Source organism: Delphinus delphis, chromosome 1 (genome assembly GCF_949987515.2).
Source record: "Delphinus delphis chromosome 1, mDelDel1.2, whole genome shotgun sequence".
Classification (NCBI taxonomy): Eukaryota; Metazoa; Chordata; class Mammalia; order Artiodactyla; family Delphinidae; genus Delphinus; species Delphinus delphis.
In genome coordinates this window covers 103,169,510-103,197,247 of record NC_082683.1, presented here as the reverse complement: position 1 = coordinate 103,197,247, position 27,738 = coordinate 103,169,510, and the positions used below count along the sequence as shown (strand labels likewise).

The window sequence follows — 27,738 nt, the reverse complement described above, 5'->3', positions numbered from 1 at the left end:
GTCTGGACGATGCCTGGACTAAAATGTTTCCCAGCACGAGAATGAGGCATGATAACACATCCATGTTAGTATTCAGGATTCAGCCTCCTGGTTGCTAGTGGCCCCAGTCCAAGTTCTCTATGGGCAAAAACACCAAGTTCAACATTTGCACAAGTTCAATCTCTGACAGTTGTGTGGGAGGCAGGCTGGGGAAAACGAAACAAGCAGGTGTTCATGATCTAGGTGAAGCGCTGATGCAACACAGTAAGTACAGGAGTCGAAACAGAAGCGGGGAAGGTGGCCTGGGAAGCAGGGTAGATGCGACAGCCCGGCTGACTTTAGGGGCTCGCTGCACAGAAGGACCTGTGCGCCCCGGGACTGGAAGGAGGGCTGCTTAGCAGGGGAGGTATAAGGCTGGAGCTGCCTGCAAAGGACTCCTCATGGGTTTAAGTCTGACATCTGCCCTTGCACAGCAGAGCCTTAAGCAGTTTTTAATGTCTGGAAGGAGCACAGGCAAGTCTGTTTTAGAAAGAGCCCTCGGATGAGTCGAGAAAAGCGGAGGGGAGACACATGATCTGACTCATGAAATAACCCAGGCAAGAGGTGAAGGCCACACTAAAACAGGCAGAATCAAACATTTCAGAAGGAACATGCAGTACAAACGAGGAGGAAAAGGATCCTGGCATTGGCTCGTAGGGAAACATAAAAGATTGTAAAATTGCTCTCTGGTGGATCCTAATTCTTGTGGCCATGGAGGGAGCTGCTCCAAACTTCAGGAGCAGCTCTAGGTCCACACAAAGTATAGCCGGTGTTGAGTAGGTGGCCAGAACGGGGGTAGTCAACGTAAGGCTGATAGAGGCCACTGATTCGGATGTTGACGGCGCCAGGATAAAGGGCGGGGTGAGGAAGCAACAGAGGTGGTGCAGGCTGGGACTCAGGGCTTCAGAGAAAGTGTCATCAGATAAACACGCCATAGTGATCTGGAAGGACTCCGCATACTGGACTGCAGGTCATTCTCATCCTCAGACCAGAAGGTCTAAGGAGGAGGAGCAACAGGCAGATTGAAGACAAGGGGATGAAGGATTTTACACATTTAAAGACAAGACAACCACTCAGGCATCACTTGGTCCCTTCTACACTTCTTTTCCAATGTGGAGACACCATGATAGCAGTTGCATACAGTATAGTTGAGGTTATTTTGGTTCTCTTATTGAAATAGGTCTGGGGCCAAGGTCAAGCTCAAGAGAATCTAGCCTTTAGCACTGAATCGAACAAGGTGCCAGAGAAGGTGGATTATCAAGACCACACCACCTAATGCAAACGTTAGCCGAGATGCTGTGGTCGATAACAAAGCTCAGTTTAAATCCAAATATCAAGGGAATTGCAGCCCCCGAGGTAACCACACAGAGAAAAGCACCACCTTTCCGACAAGTATCCAAGGCTGATAACCGCTGACCGCTGTGCAACGTGTTTCCTGAAACCTAAAACAAGTTCGCCGTGGAAGAGACATAAAGAAATGCGCAGAACTGACATGGTCTTTTTAAATATAGCTTTATTTCTCAAACTCAAAGCTTTATTTCATCAAGTTCTAACACATTTTGCATTGACAAGTGATTTCACCTGCATCCCATAAGAAGGTCAGTGGCCATTACACCAAAGAGGAAACCTCACATATCCTAGGAAATTAGTATTTGAAAGGCTACGCAAGTATACAATAACAAAAAAGCTTCCAATTTAGTCTAATTTGTATCTTTTCATCTATAGTAAGTTGGAAATTAATGGATGAAAACCTAATTTTCCTAAAGCAGTGAGTTTATTTTAAATTCATGAAAAAAAAAAAAGACCAGATTGCTTGAGTTTTAAAACACCCACAGATCCATATTATTTAACGACTTCCTCTTTAGCGGATGGTCTTCTCACCTTCCTATGCAAACACACATGACAATTTGCACCACCCCTCACTAGCCCAGGCAAAACTCCAAGCATTTTCTTTTGCTTCCACTTAAACTATTCTTTAAGGGATAGGTAAACAAGATTTAGAACTTGAACTCAGAAGAAAAGCATTTTCTTTCCTGATCCTCACTTTGGAAGTCTCCACAAATAATCCTGAAAACTTGCCAGGTCTCTTTAAACACATCCCCTGCTACACACCCCTCCCTTGGTCCTCTGAATGGAACTGGCCGAACTGGAGTATGTTCCAAAGTCAGCTGTGACATTCTGGTCTCTGCCAGGTTAAAAATCGAGTCTAACCTTGGCACCTGGATGTTCTTCCACCTCACAGAATCTACCCCAAGGGTTCTTCCCTAGTGTGGAGCCCATCAGATACCCGGGAAGCAATGGCCCCAAGGAGCATTAGGGTCTCTGCTCACGACTAGATCACTATCATTTATTCTCTGGAAGAGGACATTTGAGCTCAGAGTCTAGCTGCCTCCTAAAACAAGGCACTGGTACCAGAAAGTGAACTAGAAAGGAGGTATTCCTAAAGTTAGGAAGTTGCTTTTGAGTGGTACCATTTCCCAAAGTTAACAAAGCAGGACTAGGTTAAAATCCTAATCTACCATGAAGGTAAGGGGCTAGCGCTAGCAGACAGGCTGAAGGACAAGCACATTCGGGGCTTTAGCAATTTCATTATTATTGCATCACCACAAAACACACGTTCACACACAGTTCTCTGTGACTCAGATCCCCGGGGCGGGGGGCGGGGGGAAGAATATCAAACTGGGGGAAAAAAAAAACAAACTCTTGAATGCCAAACCACATCTGTTGCCACACACCAGGAACCCAGCATCTTTCCTACCCGCCTCTCCCCACCTGCGAGGCCCTCCCAGCTGTGAGCCATGCCACCTCCCACGTGCAGTCAGCAGGAACCCTGATTTGAAGGTGTCGGTGATGTAGTTTAGTTTCAGAGTTGAAGTTATTGAGTGAGGAATAGTGTCTCACTGCCAAGGTAAGATTTAAAGGTGAGATGAAGCTCGAGGCCAGGAATTGAGCGTGTCCTCTTCTGCCAACGCGTGGGGGAAAAGGTACAGCTTTAATCTCACAGCTGCTCAGCCTGATTCCAAGAAGCAGGCTGGGGTAACATGCCCGCAGGAAGCATCCGAAAACTGCTAAGAGTCCTGAAGCAAATGAGGCTGCTTCCATTTATATTAGAACTTGCACTTGAACTTTAGTGCCCTTTGCCACTGCCAAGTTTCATATTACTCAACACACAAAGAAGAGGAACCACTGGACTCAGTACAAGTTCAGAGTACCTGGTGCTTGTGTGAGCAGCACAAAAGGCAGGTTCCAGCTAGAATTTCCAGGCACCTGAAATTCAAGGTTACCTGTTCTGAGGCAGGCAAGAGGCTCACAGAGCAGATGGAGACAACACTAGACCAGGGTGGGATTTAAAAGTGCAGCTTTGGGCGAGGGTAGCTTTTTACCCTGATGGTGCTGGAACACAGGTCTACCCTCAAACTTCAAAACAGCTGGGCTGACTAAGAACTTCAGGTGCAGGGAGTCTATCGAGATGGCCATCGTGCAATGGTGGTAAATAACTGGGGGGGCTGGGGATTTCTAGCAACTTCTGTGCCTCCCTTCATCCTTAAAGGAGGACTAGTACCAGATAGCAGACAGAACGCCAAAGACAAACCGGAAATTTAATGACTTGATGCAGTTCTGATCCCATCTTCATCCGGACCCTCGTTACCCTGATCCACAAGCCTTCTGGTAGAAGCAACATTGACTTCTGAGAGCAAGTGCTTATGCTGGCGGCTTTGTCACATTTCAGAGCTTTGGTTAAACAGATCTGTCATCTTTGTGCAAACATGTTGCCATCTGACAACAATGGCAGCCTTTTAAGGTCATGGATGACCACAGAGTTTTTAAAGTTGGGGCTCACTCCTCACTGCCCTTTTTAACACTGAAGCACCCCAGGACCCGCCTCAAGGTAGAACCAGCCTTGACTCAAAGCCAGTGAATTCAAATCTAACTACTGGTTCACAGGGAAACAGAAGCTGGTTACGCTAAGAAGTGGCTTCTATTCAACTAGTCCACAACATGGATACCAACTAAGCCTCGGGTTTCAGTCATGCCCGATCTGCTTTCAAGAGGACAACATATTCCAGAGAAAAACCTGAAAATATAATCTTCAGAAAAAGGTACACCACCCCTTTCCTACTAAGCATTAAGGTAACTTCATTGCTTCAAGCAAGGAGAAAGCAATCACTCAGGGCTTGGCATTTTTATGGCCACAAGAGAAAGTAAAACCCAGGAGCATGGATTTAATTAAATCACTCAAGAAACGAAGCTGGCTGGCAACATGGAGTTTCTTTGCCCTTGACACCCTAAAGTGACGCTTTCTAAGAGATCCCACGAAAAGCTTCGAAACACAAAGTCCCTTCCTCTACTGGGAACGCAACAGTAGCCTAGAATTCTCCCATGTGCTAAGCTTGCTTCAGACTAGAGAGTAACACTGTTTGCCTTCTAAAGTGCAGAGTAGAAACAAGTCTGGTCAATCTACCAGCGTAAGGGAGATTCTTCTTCTTCGTCCTCTCAATTCTTCCCAAATACACCGGCAGGAATCCTCTTGAGGATGCCTCGGGGGCTCGGACACACACGAGGCCCCGCTGATGGAAGGAGTGCCCGCCTCACACGCAGCACGGGGACAGCAGGTGCGAATCTAAAGCAATTCTAAACCAGAGAACTCTGCCCGCAGGCGCGGACCATTCCACAGGTCACTCGGATCTACTGAAGTCCCTGGATTGGTTCACGGTCCAAAAAGCCTGGAGAAGGAAACCACTATTTCTGAAAAAACGAAAACAGAAATCAGCCAAAGTACTCCAGAAAAAACAGCCGGTCATACTTGGAATGTGACCAAAATGGGTTTCCGATTAAAACATGGGAAGACCCTCACATCAGTTACGGCAATGACCCTAGACTCGGCACAATCCTTAGTCTTGGGAAGAGCAAAACAAAAGTGATGAGCTGATGAGGGAAACAAAAAAGTGTCGTTCAATAAGAATTCCTCACTTTTAAGAAAAGAAAAATTGAACATTCACGTTTCCTATTTACAATCCCCCACCACAATTCTACTGAACGTTATGTTGCACAGTTTATTTTGTTTTCAAGTTACATTTCAAGAAAAGGTCTTTTTTTTTTCTTTTTTTTTTTTCTCAGCAATATCTCACAACTCCTCGTGATAGCACGGCATCTAAAGCATAAACCACTTCCAACCAGATAGTAATTCTCCAGCTATCGGCTTTGGTTTATTGAGGAGAGAAATCCTCAGCTCTGCTGACACAGAATAAACATAAGCAATTTAGTCCCTTGAACAAAAATTAAGCCACAAGAGCACCCTCATGTTTACCATTTTCTGCAGGACTAAAATGGACACAAGAAAATAGACCATCCGCACAACTTTCACGTAAGTGCTGAGGATTCCAAGTGAGGGCCGACACCCCCTACCCTAGGCTCCAGTGAGAAGCCCAGCAGCTGGAGACTTCTACACTGCCCACGTGTTTCCCAAGCTCAATGACCGCACGGAGCTCGGACGGCCCCGTGCCGACGTTTGGAACACGGCATGTTAGTGTCTGTCTTGGAAAGATGTGGATGGGTCATAGTTCCTATAGCATTTTCCAAAGTGGCCCTGGAATAACAGGTCCCTTTAGGGTTGGCTCATGATATACTGGAGACCCATTCCAATGGGCACACAAAGAAAAAAAAAAAAAAAAAGCATTATCAGAGCTGAGTTCCCCTTTAAAAGCCAAACATCTACATCTAGAAGGAGTCTCCCCTACCTGAGAGCCCTCGCCCTACGGGGGTTCCCCCCTGCGGAAACCCTCGGGTCTCAAGGTTAGTTACAGGGCAGCCAGGTGGGGTAGGGCTGGCTGTAGGTGACCGGAGGGTGGGCCACGTAGTAATTGTTGAAGTTGCCGTCACTGACGTACGGCGCGGGCTGGTAGTAACAGGTGACAGTGGTGGCATTGGGGATGATGTTCTGCTCGGCCAGCACGCGCAGGGCCAGCAGGGAGATGAGGTTCAGGGTCTGCCTGCGCTCGTGGCCCATGAGGCACACGGTGCTCTCGTTCACTACCCTGCGCAGGGTCATGAGGTAGTCGTACTTGCTCCTCTCCTCCTCAGCGAAGTGGTTCTGCAGGTATGTCTCCAGCTTCCTCTGCTGCTCGAGGATGTCGGGGAAGTCGATGAAGAAGCGGGAACACATGTAGCGCTCCAGGGTCTTGATCTCGTCCTGGTCGGTGGGCCTGAAGTCCCGCACCAGGAGGTTGCTGTACTTGAGCAGCCCCCCGCCCCGGATCTCCTCGGGGTTCTTGGTGGCGATGAGTCTGTTCTGCAGGTGGTCCAAGGCTTCCTCGAAGTCCCCGTACACGCTCTCCCCGATGACAGTGGGGTGCAGGTGCTCGGAGACGGGGTGGCTGGAGCAGTCATAGAAGAAGAGCAGGGAGTCCAGGATGATCTGGAAAGAGTCCACACTGAACTCGAACTGACGCCGGATGGAGTCCACGAACTTCAGCTCCACGTTCCGCCCGTTCTTGTTGGAGAGGGAGATCAGACTCCAGCGGTCGGTGTCCGTGCGCACCTTCACTAGCTTCTGGACGTACGCCTCCTTCAGGGTGACTGGGCTGATCCGCAGCTTGTTCACGCCCTCCGGCAGGAAGTTCAGGAGGGAGCACAGAACCACATCCCTGACCAGCTGAAACTCGGCCTCCGTGGGCAGAGCCACGTGGAAGATGAGGTCCAGGTCTTTGCAACCCAACCCGTTGTCTTTGACCAAGACGTGGCCGGCCGCGGAGCCGTTCAGCCGGACGTCCTGCACTTTGATGCCCGCCTCCTCCAGCCGGCCGCGGACTGTCTGCACGATGTCCTTCAGCGTGATCTCCAAGGTGGGGAAGTTGCCTCGTCCGTGGATGGGTACGACCTCGGTCAGGACCTCATGCAGCCGGCTCACCTGGTCCCAGGTGAGCACGCTGAAGGACACGCAGTCGCTGGTACTGGGGCTCTCCTCTGCCATCTTGGGGGATGTCCTTGCCGGGGAAACTGAAAGAGAGGGAAGAGAAACAGAGTGAGGATTCACTTCTATGTGGCAAAGCAGCTCCAGGGACTCAGAGACGATGCTGGTTTCTCTCTGAACATCTTCCTTACCGCAAAGTGGCCAAGAGCACCTGCTGCCCGGTGCTGCTGCTGAGGATTAAGCAAGTTTAAGCACGTTAAGAACAGTGCCTGCATGGAGTAAGGACGATATACACATAAACTTACTCTACACCAAATCTGACAACTTCGGACTTTTGTTTTCTGTGGGGTTTGTTTGTTTTGCCCGTTTTGTCTGCATGAGGGTAGGGTCGGGGGTGGAGTCTGTGTGTGAAGGGAAGCAGACAAACTTACTAAACCGAGTAACCTAAACACAACATGATTCAGTAAAGGGTCTATAGGTTTTGCTGATTTTCCTTGTTTTCCATGGAAATCACCTCTCCTGCTTTGGGCTCCCTAACTACAGCCTGAGCTGGTTGATACCTCGGGACAATGCCCACACAGAACACAGGATCCACAAGAGAAGCTTCCTTCTCTTCTCAACCCTGGGCTTAGTCCTGCTAGAATCAAATACGCCGATATCCTCTTCACTTACGGGAGCTGTCTGCCCCGTAACAAACAATCCTGTTACCCAGGGGAGGACCAAGGAGGTGTCTGAATGACAAAATTCCTGAGTAACAAAGGGTTAGGTCAGCCAAGCAGTGGAACCGCTCTGCCCAGCAAGGAGGCCCCACACAGGATATGGAAAACCTCCTCAGGGCAGTGTGATTTTTCAACTGTGTTTTGAAAAAGAATCCCTGCAGTCTACCCAAGGAGAACAAAGTTAGCACTCAGTACTAGGAGCAAAACATGTTTCTCGCACATCACCGGCTAGAACCACAAGGTTACCAAAGTAATTTTCAACTAAGTTATATTGTTCAGAAAATGAAACGGCAGATCCCCTGGAAATGCTAATATGTAATAACAAAAACGGATACATTAGAAAGCCCAGGTGCTTTGGATCCACATGGGTCACATATTAGCTAGATGGATGTAAAAGGCTGAGGCGCTGCCCTCAGACTTCACTGCAAACAGAAAGTTTGGCCCCCCCTTCACTTTTCTGACTCGCTAGACACACAGAATCCATCCCAATGACCTGCAGCTTCATTGTTTGGAAGCAGCTGCCTTTGAAAGCACGTCCAGCGTGCGTGGTCCTGGGGTTCCAGCTTGGGTTTTTAATCCTGCACTGGCGCCAGGGACCCTCGCCTTATCTATAGAGCTCAGATCAATGGGATGGTTGTCGATCCATGTTGGGGGCACCATTGGACACACCAAGACGAGCTTTCTGGGAGCTGGCCGTCAAGGAGGAGGGTGAGAACACAATGTCTCAATATGAGGCAGTGTGTCGGCGAAAGAAAACGTAATATGAAGGTAGAAGAAGTGTCAGTTGATTGGGGCGAACGGGAAGGCCACAGAGGAGCTCATTTATGGGGCGGGGACACAGCTGACAGAAAGGTAACAAGAGCTCTCAGCTGGGGTTTGAGGGGCAGAAGACAGCCGAGACTTGACAAGTTGTCCAGTCCGGCCATCATGCGCCTCTTCTCAGGCCAGATCACAGGCTCCCTTTAGTATGTAGGTTAAGAGACTGAATTCGCTTAGTCGGCCATGGGAAAGTAGATCACGTGATTAAAGCAGGCTCCAGGAAGGCCAATGGGGGATGGGCACTCTTCTGCTTGCTACTGAAGAATACTTGCCAAAGGGAAGGTAAACGTTTTCCTTCAAACCTGTTTGGACAGCGTTAGAAAGCCCTAGGCTATCTAGATTATCCTACCAAAGCACTTCTAAGTTACGGATACCAGGCAAAATTTGTGATGAAATACCTGATGTTTACTGAGGCCGTCCTTTGGTTTCAAGTCAGATCTGGGACAGTAGAGATCTCTTTTTAACGTGCTCTATATGCGCTTGGTTCTTTGTGGCCCCTTTAATGACGAGCGTAGCACACGTTCCACTTGTGCCAAGTGTGTAGGGCACTACACGATTAAGTTCAAATGGTTACAGAAAGGTATGGGTCCAGCTTTGTTTTGAAACACTCTTAAACTATGATTTAGTGACATAGATTTCTGCCAGGTGTGTTGATTTACCTATAAAAATACAACTTGCTTTACCCTGTGTATCAGTTGTTAGCGTGCTTCCAAGGCTCGGGTTTCTGATGTGGGCATAAGAAGTCGCAGCCACAGAGGAGCTGCAATTCAATCAGTACTTGGAAAAGAAGGAACAATTAATTTTAAGAAAATCTCTAGGAAGAAACTCGATAATGTTGTAGAGGAGAATAGTTGTAGGAATCACTTTTGACTCGTGCCTTTTTTTAAGGACTTGTTTAAAAAAAAAAAGAGTCATCTAAAGTCAGGACTACTCCCACCTCTAGAACAGTAGCTCTTAACATTAGAAGCGGAACATCTAAGACCAGAGAGAATCTGAGGAAAGCTATCACTCATTCTTGGGGCGGGGGTGGAGGCTGGGAGGTGTAGTACCTATGCATGAAAATGTTCACATATTTTAAAATCTCTGACATTGTAGTAGATTCAAAGTTAGAATCTATTTTAGACTGAAAATTTGTAAGGTTCTAATGGGAAGAGGGGCAGGAATAGCCAGAGAAGTTATTAAACATTGGAATGATGTCTACTAGCCTCTGGTAAGAGATATTATAAAGCTACAATAACCGATAACAGCAATGATATGGGCAGGAAAAGGCAGACAAAGAGATGAAACCGAATTTTTAAAATCTAGAATGAAAATCTAGTACATAAGGGGATTTAGTGTATAAAAAGGAGGCATTCGAAATAGTAAAGGGAAATTTTTGAGACATCTGGATAGTTTTCTAGATTTTAAAAATAAGCAAGGATGGCTCCTTAGCTTGTGCCAATCTAAGATCTAGATGGATGAATCAAAGACTTAAGTGTAAAAGGATGAAACCCTAACAATACCAGAAAAACATGAAATTTATGTAAATTTACATAGAATGGGTATTCCTTTCTAAATCACACAGAAGTCGCAAAAAATTGATACATTTGCCTATATAAAAATTAAAACATCTACATGGTGAAAACACCATAAAGACGTGAGAAGACAAAACCAGGAAAATACTTGTCACATTAGACAAAGCAGTCATTTCCTTAATGAATAAGGAGCTCCTACACATCAGGAATACTAGAACCCCAACATAAAAGAAGGGGCAAAGGACATTAACAGTGGCTCAGACACTTAACATATTCAAACTCACCTTAAGGGGTGAGCAAATTTAGACTCCAGTGTATCATTTTTCCCTATCAGATTGGCAAAGACCGAGAAGCAGACACTTCTGGTACACTGCCCGCGGGTTCTCTCTGAAGAACAACATGGGACCCTCAGTTTAAGTGGACACACTCTTGGGCATAGCAATTCTACTTCTAGGAAGTCCACTTTGGATTTTATCCTGTGAGTATACATGCAAGTATGCGCAAGGATATTCGCTGAGGAATTACTTATAAAGCTACAAAGAGTCATCGGTAAAGGAAGTTAACTGACTCGATGCATATATACAACAGGATACAAATGCCTGCAGTTGTCCAAAAGAATGGTGGCTGCTCTATCTGTATGAATATGAAACGCTTATCAAGATTGATTAAGAAAAAGCAAGTGTGAAACTGCGTGTGTAAAAGCACAAGTCTATGCTTACACAATCAAAGATCTCCGGAAGGATATCCAAGTAGTTCAGCTTACACCAAATACCACTTCTAGGCTGGGGTACAGGGTACAAAGAAGACTTATTTTATCTCTTTTGAATTTGGAACCTACATATGTATTAGTTGAAAAAAGTTAAAATCTTATGAGCCATATTCCAAAATCTCTCCCCTTTGAGCCGTCTAATCTGCTACCTTGTTTAATTCCTTCAATTCCTTTCCTCCTAGCCCTCCCCACCATCCCTGTGTCCACCTGCCAAAACCGAATACACTTAGAAGCTTCCCCTCCAAGCCTAAAAACCGATCTCTAGAGGGGCAGGCAGAGGAGGAGGGACAGTGTTTATCTGGAATGGCTTTTAGTCAATTTTCTACTTCTGCGGTGTTTAAAAGATGATGTCTGTTGTTTATCCAAAAAAAAAAAAAACCCAAAACTTTCAAAACGATGGATAAGTCATCTCATCTAGTGTCATTCTATGTTTAGTATCCAAAAATGTTTTCTGTAGTTTTACAAGAATTACTATGTCTCATTTCAGACGTATTACAGCTACCCTCATGGTGCTGTTGGTTACTGGCTACAGTTGCAAGAACCTTAATAAATGCAGTAAACACTTTTTCAGAAACCTAAGATGCCTATAGTTGGCATCTTCCATGTCAACGACTTCTGACACATATATCAATAATGGAGTTAGCTCTTAGAAAAAAGTAGTCTATATAAAAGCACAGTGCAGAACATGTGCCCAGTCCATGGTATAGTTTTTAATTCTCCCAATTTACTGTGCCATAGATCTGGAGCAGCTCTCGAAGCTGTTGAAGGCTCAAATTTAGGCTGAGTTATATTTGTTGTTTAGCTTATTAGAAGAGCCCAACGTAAGTTATCGGTGCCTATTAGAAATGAATCCTTTGTTTTCCCTCACCCATCCAAACAATTTCAAATATCAAAAGTACATTTACAGGTTACTTAGACAAACGTATTACCAGAATAAATCCAAGTCATAGGCCCTTAGTGCTTAGATAACACACCAGAGCGTCGTGTAACGGTTTTAGTTTTAATTAACCACTTGAGATCAACATTGATATAATCCCCGTATAAAAGAATCACTTGAAACACACAGTCTCAATTCATGAAAGGCTCTGGTTAAAGGCAAATTCTAATTAGCAGAATTAACGAAATAGTAACTAGAAAAAAAATTAACTTGCAGCCTGGTAAATTCAGACTAAAGTGTTTGATTTCCCTTTACTTGTCTGAGAAGCAGATGCCTTGTATTTTGCACTAGAAACTGGGAAAGGTGGGAACCGTGATTTCTCACTGATTTGAAAATTCAGGCACCTTTTTACAAGTGAGGACGACCAGCTGCCTGCTCCGTTTAAGCTACTTAATCTTCTAAAAAGTTTGACTTGTGATGAATGACTATCTCAGGTTCCCCTGAATTCCCTTTTCTTTTAGCATCTGGCTGCAGCAGAAGGATAAAATACACACATGAGTGGAAAACGAGTTTGTAGAGATGGCAGCAGAAGGTGAGAGGAAAAGACGAACTAAGCCCAAAGAGTAAACCAAGCTCCCTGAGCACACTAACTTTCCTTTGTTTCCCACTGCCTGGCACACTCGGGGCAGGCTGATCTGAAAACCAGTTTGAGCCCTCATTGAAAAGAGAAAAAAAAAAAAAGTTATTTCTACTGCTGCTCCCTGCCTTATCTAGATCCCAGAAACAAGAGTGACAGAGGCTACGAGAGCACGAGGGGACTCCGGGTAGGCAAGAGGACAGGCAGATGGACAGGTTGGAGATGAACGCTAAGAGCACTTGTAATACGTCTAGGCCTTATGGACGAGGGCTTGGGTCAAATCAACACTGATTTGTTTGTGCCCGGCCTTAGCTGTAGAAATGCCCAGAGTCTCCTTGGCATGTGTGGAGATGTATATCCGTGAAGTTAAAGACGGTATATATTTAAGCCTAGGCCTGTGACATCTGACATGGAAGCTCCAGAAGGTTTCATGGAAGTGCCGCAGCGTGAAAGAGGCGCTCTCAGCTATGGCAGCCCATCTAGCCCACAGACAACTGAACGGCACCCACTTCCCCTGACCCTGCCGTGGGCTTAAGAACACAAAAGAAACTCAAACACGTTACAGCATTCCTTTGATGACAATGTGCTGTTAACCGGATGTTACCCCAACGGCCTGGATCTTCCTAGTGACCCTTTCCAGCTCAGGGTCAGAGACCCAGCCATGCGCGGTGGACTGGTGACAGACTCCAAGGGAGGTGTGTGTGGGGCACAAAGACCCCTGCCGTCCCCGGCTCCTGGCCCAGGGGGGGACCCATGTGCCCGTGGCTGCGATCTCCCACACATCATCTTCTCCTCCGTGTACAACTGAGGGCACTTTAAGCAAAAAGAAACTACTTCCTTGCCTATAGAAGCTTAGAGAATCTAAGCAGAAGTGAAAGTAGATGGCAACACTCGTCGTAACATCCCATCCCACCTCCTCCTTCATCTAGCTGACGGAATGGAAACCACAGCTCTGGGCCTATTTCTTTTTCTCCTCTAAAATGAAGGCGTAGAGGTGTGTGGGCAAGCAGGCAGAAGAGTACTCAGTACAAGCCGCTTCACGTCCACTCCCATTCATCCCCACAAGCACTCTGAGGAAGCGACAACTGTCCCTTTTACACAAAGGACAAGGATCAGGAAAGATTCAGCAAATTGACCCCAGATCCTCAGCTCTGGACCTAATGTTCTGACTCTTGGAACTGGAAACAACTTCCACCAAGGTCAAGTTCTGCCACTGGTGGGCAGCAGGCGGGGAGAAGGCAATAAGCTCTTAAGCTACAAACCCACACGTGCACTGGGATGACCAGAGCTCACTGCTACCAAAGCGATCTTTTCTAAAACAGAAATTGTACTGGTCTTATCCCAAAAAAAGGAGCTACCTTCTGCCAACTCTACGACTGCGACGCCTTACCTTCCCATCGGCCCTTATCCCCACTGTACACGCTGAAGACAGCAAAGCTTCAGTCAACCAGCCTTCACTGCCTGCTTGAGTGCAGGCTCTTCCTGTAGAGACGGCCACAGCCAGGGGACGCCAAGTGTGACCAGATGTTTGGCCAGGTGCCCTATGAGCCACCAAACTATTTGACAGTGTCCCAAACAGGCGGCGAAACAGTGCTGTAAGTTCACCTGGATCAACCCATCCGGTTCCTACAACAAGCCTGTACGGGAGATACTATTTCACTACTTTCACAGGTGGGGAAACTGGAGAACAAAGAGGATACACACGTTGTGAACTGTCCAAGGACGCACTGCTGGGAAGTGGCAGAAGTGGGACTTAGGAGGCTTCCTAGGTGGCAGGCAGCTTTGGTATCCGTGTTGGGGTGAGGGCAGGGCTTTGAAGGTAAGCTGGTTGTTCAGGTAGTTGTAGGAAGGAGACAGAGAAGAAAGGTATGAAGCTTTGTTATCAGAGGGTGGGAAAGAAGTTGGCTACAAGTGTTAAGGCCCCCGGCGTGGAGTAAGGCCAGACGGCAAGTGCTGCAAGCAGGCAGAAGCATTTAGAATGAAAGTAACTAACAACTGTCAGTACAGAAACTCCCTCCCTCAAAACCGTCACGGATTTGGGCGTGTGTCCAGCCTGATGGGAGCCACCAGAATGAACATAATTAAGTGTAGTCATGCGAATGTTTGTTGTAAAGGAACAATGGCTGAAAGATGAAGGCCTAGGATCCTCATTTCTGAGGAAGCTCCAGGATACCAGCCAGGTTGGGAGGCAGTGGTGATTTCAGAGAAAGCAAGTCCTGAAGGGAGAGAGGAGCCAGGAGTGGAAGGAGCTGGGATAGTCAGCTTACTGGGCAAGTATTAAGAGGAAAAAATAATAGCACAGGAGAGAGCTTTTAGGAATGGGCTGATCCTGGTCTGGACCTGCAACGAAGGCACATGCCCTGCTCACAGAATAAAGGAACAGCTGCTGGGAGTCACTCTGGTGGCTGGAAGATCAGGATTGTGAATCTGCGGATGAAGCAACAGAACAAGACACTCCCTGCCGACAAGACGGTAACTTTATCAGATCCAAGAACAAATAACCCAACGGGAGCTGCAGAGAGAAGGTAGGTAGATTGGCAAGAAGTGATCAGGACCCCAAGGGCTGGCACAGGAAGGAGAGCTGGAACAGACTTGAAACAGAAACAGCCTGGAACAGACTGACGAAGGCCTGCACGTTGAACCTAAGACTGGACACCTGCCCCTTTTCCCACCTGTGTGCAGTCTGACCCCTGAGATCCTTTCACCCTCGAGAGAGAGCCAGGAATGACCACGGACTTGATATATGCTGCAGCAGATAAGGGGGCAAAAAGGAGAAAAACCAGGGTCAACAGGGATTCAGCCTTCTGCAGAGAAATCCTCCCTTACTCCTTGAATTCCTAGGGAGGTGAAGGTCAAAGTCATCTAGGACCAGAGGGAAGCCTGAGGAAGCCTTTTGTCTGCCAGCTGCCAGCCCCTCGGCAGGGCCCCCAGCCCACCACCTGGGAGGAGGCCACATTCTGGAGACGCTCCCCGCTGCCCCCAAACACACTATGAAGTCACAGATCACTGAGACCACACCTGTGGTTCAGGTACCTGAATAAGAATTTCCATTAGTAGACAGCCCAAAGCAACAGAACCAGATAAAATAACCAGATAAAATAATGCCTCGCTTATTAAAAGGACAAGAAAATTTATCCTTTGTTAACTTTTTACAAGAAGTTATGCTTACAGCTGCTCACTCAAACACCCACAAACACACTCTACCTCAGTCCAAAGATATAAGTGCCCCATGCCACAAAGCTGCGCCCGGGGAAAACTGCTCTCGGTCAGGGACACAACAAACCCCGCAGGTGGTCTTTTCTCACTCAGCTCCAGCACGTTCAGCCAGAGGCCTCAACCTATTTTCTCAGGGTTAGCAGCATCCTCCTAGCCATTCAGCGCTCATGTGTACTAGAGTCTAAAAATTTGGTTCAATTCCCACGGCAACAGGGATGCTGCCTGAGCCAAAGGCAAAGAGTGTCCCAGATGGAAGCAGAAGCGGGAAGAAAGGCCAGTGCCCCGTCGCTCTGCCCAGGCTTTCCCAGCGGGAGGGCCCTCACAAGCGCTCCCTCCCCACTGATGCCAACATACAGTCTTCACGGTTATCAGTGCCTGGGCCCCGTCCACAGACACCCGCCCTGAGACGACTCCAAACAGAAAGCTCTTTCCTGTCTTTCAAAATAGGACGCTTAAGTAAGTGTGGTTGGAGAGATAACGCTGGGAGAACTCACGCTGTGGCAGCAAAACAACGTGAGACAGAATAAAAACACTGTCCCGGATGTTGTAACAGGGACACCACAGAAGTTCAAGTGCTTAAAGGAATACCCTGAATCGTTGCAAATATAAGTATTAACAAGGTCAGAACACAGATATCTCTGGATGGGAGAGAGGCATAGAAGCCTTGATTTTTCCAAGGTGTCAGCATGATTAAGCGCTGCGTACTCAACTTGAACTGGAAATAATCCTTGCTGCTCCTGGGTACCTCCCTCCCTCCTACCAAATGCCTGTTTCTAAGGCAGAGATGTTACTAGTCTGAACTCATTTAAAGAGACCCCCAGAGCTGGCCCTACAGTTTTAGAGACTGACTAGGCTGAGGAAAATAGGACAATTCCTAGGAGACTTTACTGTAAAGATGAACAAGTTTACATACAACCCGTAGGGTTTAAGGGCTGACAGCCCCCAGGTTTTTATCAAGGGCTGTGTCCACAAACGAATTTACCATCTAACTTTCTAGTTCAGAGCTTTGAACTGTTGTTAGTTGTCCAAAATGAGGGCCTCAGTCAGCTAAAAGCCCCACCTCATCACCAGCAGCAACCCGTGGGCCTTATCAGGAAAGAGACAAGCACTCTCAGTTGCTCAAATGTAGCATTTCTCCTGCTTTGGACATATACCCCCCTTTACGGATACCTGAGCATGAGCCGCCCCCATTTCAGGGAGGATGCTAATTACACATCCAGTTCCACCCCAGTCGTAGTTTTGCATAGATCCTTCCCTGCAGAGTTAACTTTCGCACAGCAGGTACCTGACCTCCAGGTACTAAGCATGGTGGCAGCCCAAGCGAACATCACCAGGCTCAGGGGTCCTTCTGACATCATCAAAAATACTGCTAAGAACAGAAATCGGGGTAGGAGGGCAGGGGAGGGGGGGAAGGAGTGGAGGGGTAGGATTAAAGTGAAGGAGCAAGGCCATGGAGTGGTAGCTATTTCCGCACCAACTGCACAGGAGGAGGCCAGACCCCCTCGTCTTTGGTGTCTTCACCTGTGTGAGCTGTACAAGCCCTGCATGTGGCCCACTGGGATGCCTGTCGTCAAATTAGCATCTACCAAGTCACGTGCTGCTGTTATCAGGCATCTTGTGGACACCTTTTACATGAAAGTTATTTTCTCTACCATTTTCAAATTTTAATTGTCGATAAATTGTTAGAGTCCTGGTCCCCTGCCAATCTCAGAAGATTTTATCTTCAGTTCTTCGAAATTCTATTACTACCTTATGATGATTCTCTAAGAAACTATAGACAAACAAGAGAACAAGCACTGGACTAGGACTCAAACATCCTGTGTTTCGGTGTCAGGTATGACTCACACAGTGAACGATTATCAGCAAGGGGGCCACAACGACTGAGCTTCCTTTCGTTCCTTCAGATATCTGAGTACCCACAACATTCCAAGCACTGTTCTAGGAGCTTACGGTCTATCGGGAAGCAAGAGACCAAGATCTCTGCCCCTGCAGAGCTTAGAGCCTATAGGTCCTAGCTCACACAGTTCCTCCAAAACCTCTTGCCTCCCACACGAGGAGAATCAGGATTTAACAGTGAAACATTTTTGCAGATGGTCTAGATCTGGTCTAGATACAATAATGTATCCACAAGCTGTTGGGCGCCTGAAATGGGACAAGTCCAAATTGAGATGTGCTGTGAACGTAAAATACACACTGGATTTTGAGGATTCCGTACGAGGGGGAAAAAAGTAAAATAACTCATTAATATTTTTATATTGATTACAAATTGAAAAGATAGTATTTGACATGACGGGTTAAACAGAATTATGTTCACCTGCTTATTTTTACTTTTTAATGTGACTACTAGAAACTTAATTGTGACTCATATTTCTACTGTCCTTCTTACAGTGAAGAAACTGAAGAGGTAGAACCTAAAGAAAGAGGCAGTGGCGCTTCCAGGACCAGAACCCAGGTGTCCTCACAACTAAAGCAGCCTCAGAAGCAGGGAGGGGGTAAGGATGAAGACAACAAAGGGTCTGGGCAAGGGAGATAGCAGCAGCGCCAGTGCCCCACCCAACACCCCCAGGGCCGGCACCTGGACACACGGCAGGTGCCCAGTTCGCACCCGGTTCATCTCTGCATGTGGGTCAGCAACCTTCCCAGGACTGGCCAAGCCCACACAGAGTCAGCCGGCTGCGGTGGTCCTGATGCCCACCTCCTCAGCCGTCGCAGGTCAGGGATAAACAGGGTGTGTCTGGAGGATAAGGGGTAGCCAGCCAGGCGAGGTAGAGGATTACCCCTTCTCCCATCCTAGTAAGGGCTATGCAAGGTGAGAGGAGCTTATGACAACACGACAGGGTGGGAGCAGTTCAAGATTCATGGATAATTTTCTTCTCAAAATGTGTTTACGGGGAGCAAATCGAGAGACAGATATGGAACTTTTTGCGCTCATCCAATTTAAGATAAGGTTTGAAAAAAAACTAGAAAATAAGGCACAAGGTAGAACTGCAAAGAAGTACTGATGAGAAGAGGTGTGGGATAAGGGGATCCCCAGATGGGGTAAGATCAGACGCCTCTGAGAGGGTCCAAAGCTGGATTAAAATAAAGTTTGGTGAGGAAGAAGGAGCACTAACTTGCTCAAATATTTGAGTGTGTATTCCATGAGGCAAGGTAGGTCAGTTAGGAAGGGAGGTCAGGAAAGAACAGAAGGTCAGAAAGGTACAGGTCCTCAAAGGAGCGCATCTTCTAGAGGGAGGGGCAGTTCCCGTGAGTTCTTAAGGTGTTTGTCGGAGGTGCCCGGACAGAGAGCTGGCCAGAGACAGGGAGAGGCGCTGGGCCAGAGCTCTCATGGAGCTGCTGTCTGCAGCCCTAAACCAGGTCAGCGATGGCAGCGGGAAACAAAAAGTTAAAAAGAGAAAGACTCAGCAGAACGAGCACCCAAGTGAATGTGGAGAGAGAGAGGCTGAGTGCGCGTTGCGAGGCTCTGCTGGGGTGGATGGGCAGGGGGAAGGGCTCGAAGGGGGCGGGTCTGGAGCTCAGCCTGAGGGGTTTCAGCTGTCGGCCAATTAGTCCTCACTGCTCCTCGCTCCAAACCTACACCAGAGGCCTCCGTTTTTAAAAAGGCCCCGAAGCCACTCAGCATTCTGGGCCCGGAGCTTGCGATCCAAAAACGTGTGCCAGCACCTTGGCCCATCAGGACGCCATCTCCTGAAGTGTGCTTCCCTCTCTGAGAGGAATGGCAGTCGGATGCCAGCAGAGCACTGGATCCAGTTAACAGGCACACCTTCTGAGTGCCAGGTCCTGCACTGGGCATTCAGCAATGAGCACAGACCCCTGCCTTCCTGGGGCTCACAGGCCAGCGGCTGCGACAAACCGGCAAAACCCAAGTGCCTCAAGGACATTCTGAGGTGGACCCAGCTCCTCTTGCATCCAGAGCATTTCCACAGGCCTTTTCACATACCATCAAGCACCTGGCACAAACTACTACCTAGGAAGCACTTAACCACTTACGGACTCAGTCACTGTTATCCAAGAAATAAACACTTTACACAGTTGGGTGACCAAGACTCCCAAAGGCTCTGAGACTAAAAAACATCCTACACAGAGAGTTGCTTAACATCAGCAATTATTTCTTCACATTAGTTTTCCCCTATTGTTCCAAGAGTTTCTGCAAACAGTTCTAGAACAGGCTACAGGGCCCAGCTGTACAAAATCTATTAATTCTAAACAATTCATAAGGCTTCCTTACACAGTTGGGCTACACAAAGATGCTTCCTCTAAACCATTTAAATTCCAAATATAAGCGTCCTTATTAATGCATGTAGTGAAAGGATAAAAACGTTTGAAACCAGAAGTTCCAGAAGCATCACAAGAGATCAGCACGACTGCTGTACCCGAGTGGCTTTAAACACATGAACACTTCTTTAAACACAGAGGTGTCTGCTTCATCATAATACTGCTTATGCCCATTTATTTAACATGTTACAGTCAAAACACCAAGATGGCAGAAAGCATTTTTCTATATCGCCTTGTTTACCTCAGTGACAACACATAAAAGCAATGGACCTTATCTAACCAGAGTAATATTTTATCCCAAGTAACACCTCAGACTCTGCACTGCTTCCCCTTAAACCCCGCCCCACCCCCACCCCCCAATAACAACAACAGATACACCCCAGAGCCCCGTGTGAGACCGAGAAACCCAAACACAACATCACTAGTTTAACTCAACTCATGAAACTAGGCCCGGGCATCCATAAGATGTTTTCTCGGCAACACAACAAGGGTTTACCACGTCCGTTCACTGCTCTTGGCTTGTCATTCTTTAGTGACTGACACCATGCACACAACATATCAAAGGTGAAAATGAAGACACGGTACTACTTAGTTGAGCGGTTGAAAAAATAATGGCATTTTCTAATTTTGTATCGAATGTGCCCAGTTTCTGGCACTGGGAGAACAAGGACGCTACAGTCCACTCTAAGTTATCTTTACTGCTGGGCAGTTCCTCGGACTCTCAGAAGTGTGAGGACTTCTCTGTTCTGATGGGCAGTGCAAGACGTGCACAATCTGGCCTGGCCTTGAACACTGCGGGACGCAGGCCCAGTGCGGCACTGAGAGGCGGCGCAGGGGAGCTGCTGCAACTCAGGATGTGATTTCGGTGGCTACTTGTACGCACAGGAGAGCTGAGCACATTAGTAGGCAGAGCCATAGGTGCTCAACCAAATCACGGTCATTCTGACAAACAGGCCAAACGCCAGTCCTTTCCTTCAGTTACCCCAACTTAATCTCTGGATACAAGGCAGGTATTGTGGAAGAAATTCAACATAAAAAGTGCTGCTGTTCGCTCTGTGGACACACACTAACTTATGAAATTAGGGACCTTTGTTTGGGGTAACAATTTAGAGGCCTTCCGGCAGAGAAAAAAGTTTTTTTTTCACTTTGAGGTTAAATTTACCCATAGCTACCTGAAAAATTATATATAATATACCAAAATCTGCTTTCTAAAAACTCTTTATTGAGAATAAATGGACTCTAAAGATGTGGGTATACCTTAAGACACAAGGTTTCAGTTATCTCAAGTAAAAGCTTGACTCCAGAGATACTAAGCTCTCCATCTTCCCAAACAAGAATGTCAAAGGGCAGAACCCCTGCTGGTCCAGCTCAGAGCTTCCCTGAAAGGGAAGAGAAAAGTCAGCGTTCTCTAGTCCCCACCCCAACCCCTTGGATGGCAGGGTCTCACTCCCCCAGTAACACCTCTGGGGGTTTAAGAAGGCACAGTTCCTGGTAAGCGCTCCTACCACCCTGACGGCTGCCTGGCTTGCTTCCCTGCCAAGTTACTCACGTTGAAAGGTTAGTGTAGCCAACAACGGCCACTCACATCCCCCCTGCAGGGCAGCTGGGCCAAGCCAGAAGTCTACTTCAGGAGGATTTAATAATCTTCACTTTATTTCCTGGGGAGGTTCAGGCTCCCAACCCACCTACCAAATATCCTGAATACCAACTGTCACAATACAAATGATTACAAAGTCTTTATAAACGCTTACTGTAATAAGTGCACTTGAAGAGTCCACGGTTTGCACGTTATAACTCCATAACAGATAAACAAACGTTAAAAGGCAGCAGGTCCCTACTTAAGACAAAGATTTAGTCAGCCCCGCAGAAGTCTTCCTCCGGACAAAAAAAAAAAGCGGGGGGGGGGGGAGCGGAAGGGGACCGAGCTGATCGTTGCCGCGGGGTCCAGCTCTAATATTCGGTTCTAGTGAGCCCTGCTCAAGTCGCGTTCTCCAGAGAAACTCGCCAGGCATTTCCCCGGAAGTCCTCCCTTCCTTCGAGGCAGCGTCGTTTTGTTTTCTCCGGGCGTTCTGCGTTTAGGTGTACAGGCTACCAACCTGTACTCGTCAGGTTCGTCCCCCTCCTCCGACTCCCTCCCACCGCCGCGATCTGGACTGCGACACCTCCCGGGCACCGTGCCTCTAAGCCGCCCGCGGCCCCGCTAGCCGACTCCACTTAACGGCCGTGGCTTTCAGACTACAGGTTAAGCAAGTTTCACTCCTCAAAGGGGAGGAACCAGGTCACCGACGCAGTATTCCTGAGAAGTTTCCGAGAGGAGCGCAGCGCACGAGTCACTCGCTTGGATCACTTTGCGGCTCTCGGTGTCCCCAGTCTAGTGCGAGTGCAGGAAAAATTAGGGATCTCCGCCCTCTCCTCAAAACCCCGGCCCAGGTTCCGAGCCTGGGGACCACCCCTCCCCTCCCCGGCCAGATGCAGCCCCCGACCGCCGCGTCTCCAACTGCGCCTTCCGAAACCGCCGCCGTCGAATTTGCGCCCGGCCGACCGGCCGAGGTGTGCGCGCCCGCGGGAGCGCCGGGGCGAGCCCGAGAGACCGCACGCAAGGCAGGGGTGGGGCGGGCGCCGTCGGACCCGGGGAAGGTGCTGAAGGGCCCCATCACACACTCTTCGGCCGCCCGGCCCGCGCCTGGCCAAAGCGCAGCCTGCGCGATGCGCGGAGCAGGAACTCGCTGAAGTTTGCCAGCCCCGGCCGAAGTCTCTGGAAAGTTGTAGCTCCCTCTCGGAGCGTCTCGCCTGGCCCTCGGGGGCGGGCTGTTTAGGGGGCGGGGGTGACGTCGCGGGGGCTGGAGGGGAAGGGAGCACAGGGGCCCGGCACCTGTCCGCACCTCGCCTCTGGCCGCCGTGCCCCCACCAGGCTTGGAGAAGACTGGAGCTCCGCTCGGCCGGGGCAGATTTCCCAACCCCCCCACCCCACCCCGAGGGCAGAACTCGCGGCTCTCCGGAACTGCGCATCCTCGCACCTTTAGAGGAGGGGGCCGTGGACTCACCCGGGCGGCAGCGGAGGAGACCACAGATGCAGGTCCTTGGCGTGGGCAGCCCCCAGCAGGAGCGGCGCGCTCACTACAGCCCCCAGGCAGCGGCACAGAGTGAACCGTCCTGCCGCCGCCCCCTCCGTTCTTAAACGACCTGACCACGCCCCCGCCCGCCACGACCGCCCCAACCCCCGCCCCTTAGCCTGCCCTCCCGGGGGAGCGAGGGGCGGGGCGGGGCGGAGCCGTCGCCCAAGGGATCCTTCCGCCTGGGCGCTGACGGCGGGGGCAGGGCGAAAGGTGCCCTCTGATTGGCTCCTCGGGTGAATGGTTGCCGAGAGACGAGTAAATCTTCGGCGGCTAGAAGGGGCCGGGGTGCCAAAGGGAGTAGCACTACGCAGGCGCAATAGAGAGGGGCTGCGTCGACACCCCCTTAACTTTGGAGCTGCTGGGACTCCCTTCCTTTCTGCTTTTCACTACGCTCTTTTCTGCCATTCCTATCACATAACTTCTCCACCACCCTCCACATCCCGCCCAAGTTTTTCCCGTCTCTATTCCGCTCCCGCGCAGGCCTGTTTTTCTTTTGCTCCTCTGGGGATTTTCGCTTTAGTTCTCTCTCCAGGAGTGGGGAGTGAAATCTCCAAGCCTACCTCCGACGTGTGTTTTGAAGTCGGAAAAAACTTTTGGTTTCTGAGCGGGTCGAGCCTTCCTGATTCCCCAAACAAATTGGCTGGAGGTCATTGGGGAAAGGGCAGGCACCGTTGGTTCTCCGGCGTAGTTACCACCTGTGTGCAGTTAGTGGGACTAAGAGCCGTGAGGAATCCATCGCCAAGTCTGGCAACCGTGACAGCTTCAGCCCGACTCGGAATGTCACAGAGCTCAGTTGTGTATGTTATACAACATGCAGGCGGGGCTTGGACACCGTCCAATCACTCCGTAGCAAATGGTTTCGAGTCCTGGTTCTAAATTCAGATTAACCTGGGTTGGAATCTACATTCACCACCTAACTATCTGTAAGGGCTTGGGCAAGTAACTTAACCAACCCTCCATAAGTCTCTGTTTCCTCACCTGTACGGTGGGACTAAAAATGGACAGCTTTTTAGGGTTATATAAGTAGTAAGATAATGGAAAGCTATTAGTGCAGTGCCTGATATAAAGTGTGTGGTGACTGTTATTTATATCAAGTTGTAGTTGCTATTATTTATCAATAAACGTTTATTGAGCTTGTAGTGATCTTGTATTAGGTTGTGGGAGGAAAGATTACTTCCTAGATGAAGTATTTCTCTACCCAGCCCTTTCCATCCCTGCCTGAAATTAATGTTCTCAACGTCTGCCAGGATAGAGTTCTCAAGTATATGCCTTCCCTGGGGAGAGGGAGGTCCCCTGGAATATTAATGAGATAGGATATCGGTGTGAACGCTTGTAGGGATCAGGATAGATGGTCTAATTTTTTTTAAACTTTTTGTTTTTGAGGTACAAATTCGGTAAAGTGCTTTGTGTACAGAACAATGAATTCCTACGTATGTGTATCCCCATGTAGCTGCCACCCAGATCAAGACATAGAACATCTCCAGCTTCCTCATGCCCCTTCTCATCCAGAGTCCCACAAAGGTAACCACTCTTCTCACCTCTATCACCAATGTTTGAACTCGTTGTGGATGAATTACATAGTATGTGCATTTTTGTGTCTAGCTTCTTTCACTCAACAATGTGTCTGTGAAGTTCATCCATGTTGTTGCATATAACATGGTTCATTCTTTTCCATTGCTGCGTATTATTTCATTACGTAAATATTCAATAGTTTATGTACTCATTCCACGGGTGGATGTTTGAGTTGCATCAGGTTTTTGCCTATCATGAATGAAGCTGCTACAAACAATACTTTTTACCAGCTTTATTGAGGTATACTTAACAAAAATTGTATATATTTAAAGTGTACTACATGTTGTTTTGATATACATGTTCCTTGAAGCTAATTAACAGCCAAGCTAATTAACATATCCATCACCTTACATAATTACCTTTTGTATGTGTGTGTGTGTGTTTGGGGACGGGGGTGGGGTACGGTGAGAATGATTAAGATCAAATCTCAAGTATATAATACAGTATTATTAACTATAGTCACCATGCTGTACATTAGATCCCCAGAACTTATTCTGAACCTTTTTACCCCCTGACCTACAGACATTCTTATATATGTCTTTTGGTGGAAATACATCCATTTATGTTGGGTTTATACCCAAGGATTGGAATCGCTGGCTCATAGACTACACACATATTAAGCTTTAAGTATACTGCGAAACATTTTTCCAAAGTGGCATAACAATTTATATTCCAGTGACATGAGATTTCTGGTTGCTTCACATGTTTGCCAGGGTTGATACTGTCAGTCTTTTCAATTTAAAAACGGGGTTGTATATTTCACTGTGATTTATATTTACATTTCTCTGATAATGATGTTGAGCAGCTTTTCATATGCTTTTTGGCCATTTTGATACCCTTTTAGTGAAATACCTGTTCAAGTCTTTTGCCTATTTCTCGGGGGTTTTCTGTCTTAATGATCTGTGAGAATTCTTTACCCATCATGGATGAGCCCTTTGTCCAATATACGTATTACAAATACCTTCTCCCAGTCTGTGGCTTTCTTTTCATTCTCTTGATGTTATCTTTTGATAAACAGAAATTCTTAATTTTAATGACATCTGATTTATTAATCTTATCTTTTATGACTAGTGCTTTTAATGTCCTGTTTAAGAAATCTTTGCCCAGCCTAAGGCCATAGAGGTCCTCTCCTTCATTTCCTTCTAGGAACTTGGTTGCCTTAACTTGCACATTTAGGTCTATGATTCATCTCAAATTAATTTTTTGTGCAGTCTGGGGTCAAGATTTATTTTTTCCCATACAGATATCCAATTAGCTCAGCACCATTGGCAAGTAGTTTTGTTGAATGAATGAATGGATATTTATTAAATGAAAAATTTGGTTAAGAAAACAAAGTGACCAGTTACTTAAAATCCAGGTTGTCCAGAAAAATCCAGGGTACATGATCACAATAAGACAAATACAAATTATTACATTACATTGGCCCTAGGACCATTTCTACTTTTTCAGTGTGTCATGGATACCATTAGCGCAAGCAGCCTCAGGGTAGAACATGGGTCAGAAATTCTTACCTAGAATTTGATCTAGCCTGATTTAGTCCCATCTTTGCTTAGGTCACATTTTGTTCAGCATCCTGACCCTTAGGCAATTTTGTGGTAGGGGGGAGGGGAGATCCAAGAGCCAGAAGAGAAATTCCTTATTCGTAGGTGTGTATATATTTTTCTTTGAGCCCCTTTTTATTCCTGGGGCATTACTTGACTTTTATAGAATTTTATTCCCATTTTTTTGTTCGTTTGTTTTGTTTGTTTTTTAAAGTACACAGTTCTTTCTACCCCATGTGGCCTCCTGGAACTGGAAGGAGCCTCGAGAAGTCATCAGGTACTGCCCATGGGACATGGACCAGATATTGAAACCGTCTTTCCGAGATTACTGGAGCCTCCTTGCCCATTCAAAATGATTTAAAGACCTTTGCTTTAATTCACTGATCTGTACCTAGGAAAGCTGAGAAAAGGAATGAAGAGGGAGTAAATAGTCTTTAAAATGCAGGCATGACTCAACTGTCACCATGACACTGAAGAAGTTTTATGTCTCAGTAGGATTTAATTTAAATACTTAGGAAATTCTATCGTTAATCCTCATTTTCAAGGCTAGAAATACCTTTTGTATAGTGCCCAGTTATCCTCATTTATCAGTTTTCTTAAGTCTTAAGTATTTGTATTACTTTATCCCAAGGTGGATCACCTTGGTAAGCATTTATTAAAATGCCCTTATCTAAATATCTGTCTTAAAATGATTTTTAAGTTTTTATTGATGTTTATTGACATATAGAGAAGTACACAGATCATCAGAGCACAGCTCAATAAATTTTCACAAACTGAACAAACTTGTCACTAGCACACAGATCGAGAAACTAAGGAGCACCACAGCACTGGCAGACCTGTTTTAGAACAGTGGCATTTTCTACATCCTCACAGGTCTCGGTGGGGGGGCCAAGGCATGACTCAGCTTTCCACTTCCCACCTAGAACTCTCGCCAGTAAATCCCTGTCTCTTTTCAGCTTCTTTAGACCAATATTTTTCTTGGGTGTTGCAGAATGAGAGCTAGGTTTGGAGTAAGAAGGTGTGAGTTTTATGGGAGGAGGTAGAGGGCTGCATCTTTGGGCACAGCTATGACAGCAGGCTCAAGCACGACATGGCAGTGGAAGCCCTGGGGCACGGAGGCAGCATGAAGCAAGATGGGGGACCAGAAAGGGGAAGGGGGTGATGGTGGCACTGCCAGAGAAATGAGGATGCCAAAGATGAGCAGGGCTGACCTCACCCCTCTGAGGTAGTATCTCTAGACACCCTTCCTGCCCACCACCCTAACAGTGTCACTTGAGAAAGGATGTAGGGTTTAGTCAGATGGCTGGTATCCCTGTCAAATGGCTTAGCCCCTCTGAGTCTCAGCTCCCTAATCGACGATAACTGGCCTCCCTGCTTCGTGGAGGTGTGTGCTGATCAAATGAGGTAGTGAATGCATGTGAGAACAGTTGCCCTGTTCACAGGATTTATCTCTGCCAAGCTTGGGCCCTTTTCTCTCTTTCTGTTTGAAGAGCTTGGCAAGCAAGTCGGATGAGAGCAGAGGAGGGTAAATTCTCAACACCTTGCTATGGCTGCCTTCACTTCTGGGACTCTGGATCTCTTATCTGAGGATTAAAGTTTTCAAATCTCCCTTCAGGGAAAAGGAATTCCATGAAAGTGTAAATTGTCAACTGATCGTTTCATATCTCGTGACCAATCACTGGGTCCATTCTGAACCTGCCTTACATTTAGGTCCCAGATGTCTGTCTCGCCAGCCACCATAACGCCTGAAACTCG

The 27,738-nt window shown here is 47.4% G+C and overlaps 1 protein-coding gene across 2 annotated transcripts; it reads right to left on the bottom strand.

Annotated features, from left to right (window-relative positions):
* Nucleotides 1–1,514: 1,514 nt before the first annotated feature.
* TENT5C (terminal nucleotidyltransferase 5C) lies at nt 1,515–22,884 on the bottom strand. 2 transcript variants are annotated; one of them, XM_060027883.1, is made up of 2 exons: nt 22,772–22,884; nt 1,515–7,014 (listed from the first exon to the last, which is right to left on the bottom strand). In XM_060027883.1, exon 2 carries the CDS (start codon nt 6,986–6,988, stop codon nt 5,813–5,815), a length of 1,176 nt encoding a protein of 391 aa, XP_059883866.1. In that variant the 5' UTR covers nt 6,989–7,014; nt 22,772–22,884; the 3' UTR covers nt 1,515–5,812. The 2 variants fall into 2 exon arrangements, with proteins under 2 accessions (XP_059883866.1, XP_059883857.1); XM_060027874.1 differs by having other exon boundaries at nt 22,799–22,884.
* Between the last annotated feature and the right edge of the window lie 4,854 nt (nt 22,885–27,738).